This window comes from Atta colombica, unplaced genomic scaffold (genome assembly GCF_001594045.1).
Source record: "Atta colombica isolate Treedump-2 unplaced genomic scaffold, Acol1.0 scaffold89, whole genome shotgun sequence".
NCBI classification, from domain to species: Eukaryota; Metazoa; Arthropoda; class Insecta; order Hymenoptera; family Formicidae; genus Atta; species Atta colombica.
In genome coordinates, this window is record NW_017259582.1 from 240,985 (window position 1) to 251,808 (window position 10,824).

Sequence of the window (10,824 nt, forward strand, 5' to 3'; positions counted from 1 at the left end):
ATATATATATATATATAATATTTTTTCCTATCACTTCTTATTTTTCTTGTTTTTCTTGCGCTTAAGTTAAATTAGTTAACTAATTTAACTTTCTAATTTAAAAAAAAAGTTATAATACATTTCTACACGACAATGTTACTTTCTTTAATTTTCGCACTTTTGTCTGTAGTTGCTTGAAAAAGTATCTTGGAGTATGTTAAGAAAACATATTATTGTCAAAAGATTTATTGACAAAATGGCAATATCCTCCTTCCTCGATCCGTTAGAAAGTCAGTTGTACAAATATAATATGTGTGCTCGAAAGAATCCCAAGAATTGCCAGTCTACGATTTTATGCATACACACATAATGTAACGAAACATTTATCTGAACATACATAGTTCATTGTTAACTATGTAAATCGTGTCTGTGGGCAATAATAGTAATCGTGTAAACACAATTTCTCGAGGACGTTGTGCGCGAACGCGTAAATCGTTTTTCAACAACAGAGTGATATTTCGCACGTGACATTTTCGCATATCCGAGTGTAATTGCAAGGCCACGCGGCGCGGTGATGCAAAACATCGAGATCGCTAGGCGTTGGCCTCGTCTCAGATTGGCATCGTCTAAGAAAATTCAGACATGAATGAATGTGGAAATAGTTCAGCATACGCTGTAGTATTTTTTTTTTCATTTTACGGTGTGGAAACAATCAATCTGAGATTCAACTTACTGATAGTTTTTTCGAAGAACAAGAACTGAGACAGCGAAGTGTCAAAAGTGTTCCCCGATGAACAATAGCTCGATAGTTTTCGCTTTTGGTCAAGTCTACTTTTAAGTAGACTTAATTAAGCTTCATTTGCGATATACGAAGCTAACAGAGCTTCGAGCTGTTAGCCTTGACCCAGTCTCATGTCTTCGACCAGTCTCCTCTTCTCCACTTCCACGTTCCATCACGCGCTTTAAAACTTGAACCTTAGACGACGCTTATCGAAGGCAAAGATACGCAGTATAAATAATAAAAATATCGGCTAATCCACGCTTGATAATTTCCTCTTATCAATGCTAATAATCGTGAATGAATCGATTATTCTTAACGTGAATGTCTCTTCCTCTCTATCCTCCAGTTATTCCACGTAAATATTTGAAATTGTACAACAAAATGAGGAAAAGGTTGTTTAAAATACTTTTATTTGTTTACTATGCGCTTTATATTGTACTTGTAATGACATACACAGGAACATTCTGTTATCTTATTCATCCTCCTCACAGTAATCCCATTCCTCCTCACGAGATTGAGTATTGTAACCTGGTAGTGGATTTCTAATTGGAGTCGTAGTTACTGCATCGGGTTTTCCGATACCTAGAATGGTCAGCATTCCTGACGGATTTAGAACAGAGATTTGTGTTAATCAATGAACGCTTACGTTATAAAAATTTTGTGAATTATTATGACAGCGGTAATACTTTGACCTCTTAAAGTTATAATTATTTGGAATAGAATGCCGTTTAAATGTGATATTTTTCGATCAACTTTTCACATATTTTGTGAAATACATAACTCTTATGGAATTGTTAAATATTCACGAGAACTTAACGAACCAGAAATAAAGTGGGATAAACACAAAGTGATATAAACACCTGGGAGAAATAAACTGTTTATTATATCACTTACTTTATCAATAAGTTGGCCTACATTTGATATTTGATTTTCATACACATGCTTGTTGTGGAATAATCACTCAATGCTTGAATAATTTTCAATGGAATGTTGTACTATTCTTTTAGTAGAATATTTTTCAATTGCTTATATGTATAAATGATGGAGGTAATAAATGATATTGGAGGTAATAAATGATATTGGAAGATGAAATTTTTTATTTACTCTATTTTTCAAAATTACCTTTTTGTTCTCCAAAAATTTTTTCCTGACCAATGCTTAATTTAAATATTATTCGTTCATTTGAAGAGCAGAAACATATTTTCTTCTTCTAAAATCCTTTAAGGCTTTTAAATAATTAGAAGATGTTCTGCTAAAAGAATTATATAATATATTGCACTGTATCAATTGCTATATACTATTTAAACAAGTGTGACTCTATTCCAACAAGGATAGAATCTCTATTAACGACAAATGGTAGGCCAACTTCTATTAATAAAACAAGTAGCTAGTATATTTTTTCATATTATTTTGTCTATCCTTTGTAGATTTTGAATATGTAACCATTATATATTATATGCTATTTTGAGAAGTATGTAGAATATATGCTTGACATTAGACCTTTAAGTTTTGCCATTATATTAGTTTTATCCTGCTCCTCTTCCTCCTCCGTTGTTGGCTTCTTTACGTTCTGATAGATCGTGTATCCGATACCGAAGATGTGATTAAATACGAATTGAGCGGTGCAGAGCACCATAACCACAAGAATGGGCAGGCAGAGACTGGTTTCGAAGTCGTCGAGAAACAAGTTCACTGATTCTGGTAGCAGGTCAGTACACATTCTCGCGTGAAAGTCTCGTTCCCTGTAGTTTAACCTTTATACTTTGATTTTGCGATATTGAAAATAACTATCGACCGTTCGAAGATCATTATCGCCCTTTCGTCTTCATTACGTCGTGAAGCTACTCGATTTTGTAATTTTTATATGTATCTCCTCGAAAACGGACTTGTCAATTTCGTTGTGAAGAGGTCTTCGTCTCGCGCACTCATATGTTCATTGCTTGATAATGTGAATTTGGCGGCAATCGGCACGCATGCGGCATGTTTTCTACAGCATGATAAGGGAATAAATAAAACGAGACGAAGATTAATTAATTAATCTTTATTGCATGAACGGTAAAGATATTAATTAATTGATGGTCTCGTTTTATTTATTTCCTTATCATGTTTATAGAAAACATGCCGCATGCGTGCACAAATAAATTAATATATTTTTAATAGAAGATTGAATGATAAAAAGTAAGCATTTTTTAAATAATGAAAGAAAATCGTTCTTAAAAACTAGTATAGTTTTATGGACAAATGACACATTTGTCAACACATTACATGGACAAGTGTTACAACTCTGACAAAGAATAAAATGTACACTATAATATAAGATTGCAGTACATACACCAGAAAAGTCTAAATTATATCACAGAGAGAGCCTAAAGATATCTGTAGGATAATTCGGGATTTTTCTGCTGTGCAGAGAATGTTTGCATTTTGAAAATTCACGATATAGTTTTAAAAAATACATTATAATTGAAAATATAATATGAAAAGAAAATGAAGTTATAGAAATTGCATACTCACTTTTTAACGATATAATGGACTTGCAGAACATATTCAGAAAGATGGGAATTGGATTCAACTCAGCAAAAGATGAAAAACAAAAGCTTTATGTTCATTTTTCATCAATATATAAAATGGATAAAAAAAGTAATAAATAATAACGTAGTAACTTCTTTTTTCTTTTTTTATTTATAGATGAATAAATGTTTATTTATAGATAAAAAAATACAATTTTACTAACTTCAATAATTGCAGTAAAACAAAAACTTTTGACTGAGGAAGCCGTGGGTTATATCTGATGATTTGATTTCATTGAGAAGTTAAAACATTGTCTCATTCAAGATTTTAAAAATAAACTTTTTACTAAAAAAACTATTCATTTTGACACTTTTTTTTTAAATTAAAGTATCAGTTTTTCTACAAAAATAATACTATTAATAATAATACTATTTTGTAAAATTGATTCCTTTCATTATTTCGAAAATTTTTTATTTGTGTCACTTTTCAACGCAACGATATAATAAAACATGTTTATTTACATTGGTAACATCACCACGTCATCATTATCCATGGAAAGATTCAATTTTAATGTTGTTTGTGTATCATTGAAGAAACTGTCTTCGTTAAAGTCATCACCCTCGATTTGTCGAAAAATCTTCGCCTCTTTCGACCGCGCAGTCATCTTCGCTATATCGCTTGAAGTTGATTGAGACGGTAGAGTGATGTCAAATTCTCCCTCGGATAAGCAATAATCGTGATATTGGATCGATTGAGAAGCGTTAAAGGATGGAGAAGCCGCTACCGATGAGTTTGCAGTAAAATTCGATCCTAGATTTGCTTCGCAAAGTTGCAATGTTGTTTTCGGAGTGCTCACCGCGAACGACGTGCAAACGTAAAATCGTGGATCATTCAACAAAGAAAGGTCTAGATTAATGGTCGATGAACTTCTATTGACTGTCTCTGGCAATGAAAGTGCCTTTTGATTTGGTATAACGTTGTGTATCGACTCGTTTGCCTTTCGATTGTCATTTTCAATAATTTCCATCGATTCTTCGTTTTCGTTCACTTTTTGTTCATCTTTATTCATCGGTTCTGGTAACAAGGATACAACGTCTTCTGTCCTCGTCAAATTATTATTCGACGCAACAACAAGACTTTTTTCTTCTTCACATTTCTCTTGTTCTCTACATTCCTGCACGTTGGGGGATTTTACTTGAACTTGCGCTGACTGCGCTCTTTTCGTTTGCTTGCTTAAATCCAATTGTTTCATGATACTTATTATATTTGCGAAAGTGAACCGATTATTCTCCAATAGTGCGCGTAACTGAACGATCGCATTGTAACATGATTTCTCCCATGACAGAGAAGTCGTAATGGATCGAAAATTATTCTAAAAAAGTAAAATATTCGAATAATGTTTAATAATAACATGTGTTCAGTAATTTCACGAACATTTATATTTTATTTAGATTCACATTTTGTGTGTTGACGGATTGTTGAGATGCGTATTCTCGCGCTTTAATTGTAACGCATTTTGGTAGAGAGGATACTTCCGCTAGAGCGATCCCATAGTGATCTGTAGGTCCTCTTCCGGGATTCAATTTGTGAGTATATATCAGATGCAGATCGTTCGATTCTTCTGTCTCCGCGGTTTTCGTCTCGAAACAATGGCTGAAAGACAATGGTAGAAATATCTTATTTCTATCAATTGTACAGGGTGTCCTAGAACAATCGCCAATATTTCATATGCTGATAGAGTGGATTAAACTGACTGCTCTACTATTTTGCAATTTTCGCAATAGTTAACAAGATATTACTAAAAGTCGCTAAATATTAGGTTTCAATAATTTTTTACTCGCAAGTACTATCAACTTTATTGAAAAACAGTAAAACAATTGATTGATTGATTTGACAAAAAAATTGTTAATTTTCTTCTCATAGAGTTCTCAGAATTTTTTTTAATATCACATTTTCTCATGTTGGTAAAAAATAGTTGCCAATCATACAGGGTGAATCAGAGTCGTTGAACCAGCTTTTTATCCTATGAAAAAATAATTAACTGCACACGTTACAATTAGGTATGAAGTCGATAATCTTCTTATAGGATAAAAAGTTGGTTCAACGACTCTGATTCATCCTTTATATAAGAAACTAAATAGCAAAATTAAATAGTTGATAAAATATTAAAGTTCGATATTCGATTTTTAATAATTAATATCTTGTTAAATTGCAAAATGATACAGGACTTTTTGATTCAGTTTGGTCCGCTCTACCAGCACACGAAATATTTGGTGGTTATTGGGATATCCTCGATATATATATATATATCTCAGTATATGTGTAATATGTTCCTGCACGATTTCCACATACGATGTTACGTTATGATACATATTGCTCAGTGCGGTAAGATGTAAAAAGTGCGTCGCGGCGAACGTGAACGCGGTCGTCAGCGATAATTTCTCGCATATCGCCCAAGCGATGGCGGAACCCTCCTCAACTGTAGTATGCCTGCAGAGCTCGTCAAGTATGACGAGAGACTTGGGCGTGACGGATTGCAGGATATATTGTGCCTCCTTCATCTGAAACAATCAAATCATCAATAATTACGTTTAATCGTTCTGCAAATCATCAGTACAATTAGATGTCAACAGTCTCGCATTAGAAGTACTGGTTCTTGTTAAACGATTGAAGTCGAGTAACAATAGAAATATCATAGTATCTGATAAGTTTAGTGAGAAATAGTTTTTATAAAAAATGTTTCGAAAATAAAAATTGGTTTGGTTTGAAGGGAGACAAATAATAGTAAAAATCAATATTCGAACAAAACAATTTTTTGAAGTCATGTTATTTTTTAAATAGAATTATATAATTTTCATGCATAAATGATTCTTTTATTTAGTTTGCGTAAAAGTATTGAGATAGAAATATCGAGAACTAAAATAATTTATAAAATATTTTATACTTTATTTTGATATGAAGTATAAAATATCTCGTTCACCTCGAGGACGTAGGCGGATGCATTGAGCTCGGCATCATCACGAGAGCTAATTCTACAAAGTATGCGATCCGCAACGCGGAACGTTGCTTGCGTTGCCGGTACATAGGAACCGATCTGCAATGAGATTCGAGTAATGGGTACGAGATACCGATATGTTGGCTCATTATCTAGTTTTATGAAACGCTCTTCAAGCAAAAATTCTATCTGATCGAATATTATATAGACAGACACATTACGTGATTATGTTATAGATGGAATGATTCTTTTACAGAAGTGTGTTTCAATTTTATTACATATTACATAATAATGAATATTTTATGTAATTAATGTAATGATCCAAGACAAATACGAAGGAAGTCAATTAGTAAATGTATCATTTGTGTTACCTGCGCCATGATTTGAAGTAGAACGATCTGCTTTAAATACGTAGATTTGCCGCTCATATTCGGTCCAGTTATCAGGTGAAAATTATGCGTAATCGAAGCGTTCTGCGTGTTTCATAAAATAAGAAAATATCATACATTTTCTCAAGATATACAAGTTGTTTAACGTCTAACTTACCACGTCGTTAGCCATGGGAAGATCTCTGTTAAATAATTCCATAATGGGATGTAACGAGTTTATTAATTCTAATTTCGCTCCAAATGACGGTCTCACGTATTCTGGATTAGAACTGATTTGCGCCAACGATAAAATTAAGTCCAATTCCGCTACATCAGCGCTTAATTGAAATAAGCAGCCGACGTGTTGTCGAATGTCCTCCAATAAATTGGTCAACAACCTACAAATTATTATCTCATTAATCCTTAGTACACATAATTAGATCATTCGTGTCCATCACATTCATTTTCTTTAAAATACTAACAACATCTGGCTAAATGTACCTGGCTCTATCCTTTTCTTCTTTTAATCTTTTAACAACTTTATAAAGATATTAAAGATGTTATATGTGTAAGAATTATTTAATAATTTTTTATACTTATAAACCAACAAAAATTAATTCAGGATATGAATGATCTATCATGTATTGTGAAGGAAAATCGTGCTGAGAGAGAAACTTTTGGTATTTGTGATTATATAATTATAGAGATAAGATTACCATATCAAATATGATTGTCTCAAAAATTTACTTTAAATTATAATTAAATTATAGTAGTATTAACTTTTTTTATGATAATAGTAACTATAATTTGTAATCACTTTTTGTAGTAATTTCATATACGTATATATTTGTTAATAAAACTATACGTATTATTAACATTTTATAACATAGTAGCAATAACCATATAATAATTGGTAACATGTAATTGTAGATCACGTAATTGTAGATTTATAATCGATTTTTAAGGCTTACTTGAAGATGATCTTAAAATAAAAACAGCCTATGAATATTGGCCATAGACACAAATATCAAAATTTTTCTCTCAATGTGTATATATATGTGTGTATATATATGTGCTATATATAAACGTTAATATGATGATATAAGCTTTCGCAGAGTAACTTACGTATTACTCATCATGTAGATCTCTTCGCAAGCGTTTTTGCATTGTTTATTCAATGTTAATAGCGCCGTTGTTGTCATTGTAATGGACCTCCTGTTCTTTCGTGCCTGTATAATCGCGAAAAGTAATAGAGGCTATTATTCCGCGTTGATTAGCAATAAGTTACCTGAATAAATTCCGCCGGTAAGTCCGAGATTGTCATATTTGAACCTCGTGGTATGACAACATTTACATGGTAACCTAAATTTATGTTGTATTCTAAAGATAATTGAAGCTTGTGTTTCACAGCTAACTGTTCCACCATATCTAATTTAAGTAGAGTCCAAAATTTTGAGCAATTTTCATCATTTAGGATTTCGTACGGTTTAAATATATTGTTGTAATGTGTTTATACTTTTCATGTCGCTGATCAACTCGCAATAAATTTGGCGAGCGACATCCAATAATTGATTGATATCAGCTTTTATAGCGAAACACCGCTGCATACTCAAGGAAGTGCATCCCTTCACGAATCTCGCGTCCACATGTATCAGTGTTAAAATTTTATCCTTCATAACTTGGAATTCTGAGTTTCTTAAGTTCTGCAAGCACGAAACCATTAGTGATCAACATGAATGAATCACGAATAGATAATATTATAGTTAATTGATAGAAAGTTAATTGCATAAACCTTTCGTGTTTTTACAAAGAACGGATGAACACCAGTCGCAAGAATCGCTTCCAATTCCGGAACGGTGTCCAAACAGCTTTTTAAAAGCAGCGCATAATTTAAATTTCGTTCCGCATTTTGCATGTCATTGACGTGCAAAGGTTTAATCGCCAACATCAATAAACGATCCGTACCGAACAAGCGTTGTACTACCGGCTATGAACAGACATTACAGATAAAATTGTTGATTTTAATGTAAAAAGTTGAAATTATTATAGCATTTATATGGTATTCATTCCAATCTTGTTCAAGATCATTTTAAACCTGATTATGGGCGATTTGAAAATTCCATCCAGTTATTCCGTTAATGAAATGACCGTAAACCGTTTCAAAATCGTACTTAAGATACTGAGAGAAATGCGTAAGTATGTATATGTAATACGTGTATGTAATATTTATAGCTATAATTGCATGATAAAATAATTATAGCTAGGAGCTCTATTTTTATAATTATTATACTGCTATAACATATAATGTAATATTTATAGTTCTACTGATTATGAAATATTGTACTTTGAATTGTACTTTGATAATTTTAAATATTAATATATAAATATTAAAATATCAAGATGATAAATATCTTTATATAATAAATCGCAAATATTTTCTTTAAATGCAATCACAAATATTTTCTTAATATGCGTTCACTATTTACATGATTAATAATTAATAGAGGAAAGTTCCTTATTATGAGATACGGCGTTTCTGCTAAACTAATAAATGATATCTATTATTATTATTCCATCAATTTATTATTCCATGAATTTATTATTACTATTATATACTAATATATACAGTTCCATGAATTTATTATTCTTGGATTGAAAACTATTTAGTGGAAAATTCATTATTAGATCATGCCTGTAGTCATTGTAAAACAAGATTTTAGAATTTGGATATTTTCAAGTTTCATTGAGATGAGCATTTAATGCTTGTTTATTATAAATATTTGGCAATAAATTCTTCTCATGTAGTGATAGAGTAAGGTCGTACTAATAGAAAAATACGGAATATATTGAATTGTTTAATTACAGAGGTTAAAATTGATGATCATAAAATCACAAGGCGTGGAAATCGTAATATGAGATATTCAGGATATTCCTAATATGAAATAACCCATGCTGCTATGTTATATCGAGCAATGCTTCATATGAGTAATGAAAATCGTTGCTAAAGTATAAATATTTCTGTACAATAATAAACCAATATATAATAAAATACAATAAAAGATAACCAGAACGAACGTCGAGTGCTTATATCTACGATGCTTGATTCCAATTACTGAAAACGAGTTCTGTATAATCTATTGCATGCTGGCTGTGTTTGTTTGTATTTTAGAAAACAAATTAAATTAAATAAAGTTTTTAAATTGCAATATATACTTTGCGTTTTACTATTGATTTCTCAGAATCTCATATTACGCACAATTTTTTGATTTTGCGATTTGCTTACTTTTTACATTCCTTTAATTTTCAAAAAAAATTGAATTTGAAAAATTAAATTTTATATAACGTTATCTTATTAAATTCCCTTTAAAATGACCTATTATTTTTTTTAATTCTGTCTATAGACGTCTAATATTCACTCAAAATGAACTCGGTATTTCATAATAGAGATCTTTCTTCTAATAATTAAAAAATGTGTAAAAGAAAAAAATAGTAATATATTTGAAATAGCTATAATCGCTATAAATGTGTATAATCGGCATAGTTAAAGAGCTATAAAAAATATACTAAAAAAATATTTATATTGATACCAAAATTAACTAAAATAAGAACGAATTATGAATATCGCCCTATGAATCATATCAGTTTAAATAAGCCACATGCGACGACCTGAAGACTGATGCACAGAGAATGATTTGCCACTAATTCCGCCACGCAAGATTGTCGATAAGCGATTAAACACTCGTCACACGAAGGCTGAAGAATGGAAGCGCGCAGAAGTCTTCTTCCCATAGGGGTCAAGCAGCGGTTCATCGTGCCCAGCAGACTCACGATAGACTGCTTGGACTGCGAGACGACCAGTTCAAGACTTCGTGCACTCTCTATATCTGCACAATGACGATTGCAATTACTACCTTATATCTACCGCTTTCATACGAGACTAGGATTCGAACTAATAGTTTACCGATCATTGTGGTATTCGGTGATCCTTGAAACTCTATCCTCAATGATTTCGGAGCGTAAACCATATGTTGAATGTACTCTACATATTTCAGTAATGCCGCAGCAGCAGCTAAAGCGTAATATCTACGATCGAAATAGCCGCGACTGATATTCATAGTTGATTGTTATCTTAAGTAATGTTTTAAAATGTTGATACAATTCTGTTTTTATATATATATATATATATATAT

The 10,824-nt window shown here is 31.7% G+C and overlaps 1 protein-coding gene across 1 annotated transcript in view; it reads right to left on the reverse strand.

The window, feature by feature from the left end:
- Window positions 1-1,232: 1,232 nt before the first annotated feature.
- The window catches only part of LOC108693183 (mutS protein homolog 4-like), an 11,689-nt gene continuing 2,097 nt past the window's right edge, over window positions 1,233-10,824 (reverse strand). Inside the window, exons 5-18 of the mRNA XM_018201996.1 lie at window positions 10,596-10,717; window positions 10,301-10,518; window positions 8,427-8,621; window positions 8,151-8,337; window positions 7,923-8,062; window positions 7,760-7,863; window positions 6,813-7,032; window positions 6,638-6,739; window positions 6,252-6,365; window positions 5,624-5,832; window positions 4,729-4,924; window positions 3,793-4,643; window positions 2,261-2,502; window positions 1,233-1,360 (exon numbers count right to left, since the gene is read on the reverse strand). Of these exons, the coding sequence (XP_018057485.1) occupies window positions 1,233-1,360; window positions 2,261-2,502; window positions 3,793-4,643; window positions 4,729-4,924; window positions 5,624-5,832; window positions 6,252-6,365; window positions 6,638-6,739; window positions 6,813-7,032; window positions 7,760-7,863; window positions 7,923-8,062; window positions 8,151-8,337; window positions 8,427-8,621; window positions 10,301-10,518; window positions 10,596-10,717 (3,028 nt within the window). The remainder of the gene's footprint in view (window positions 1,361-2,260; window positions 2,503-3,792; window positions 4,644-4,728; window positions 4,925-5,623; window positions 5,833-6,251; window positions 6,366-6,637; window positions 6,740-6,812; window positions 7,033-7,759; window positions 7,864-7,922; window positions 8,063-8,150; window positions 8,338-8,426; window positions 8,622-10,300; window positions 10,519-10,595; window positions 10,718-10,824) is intronic.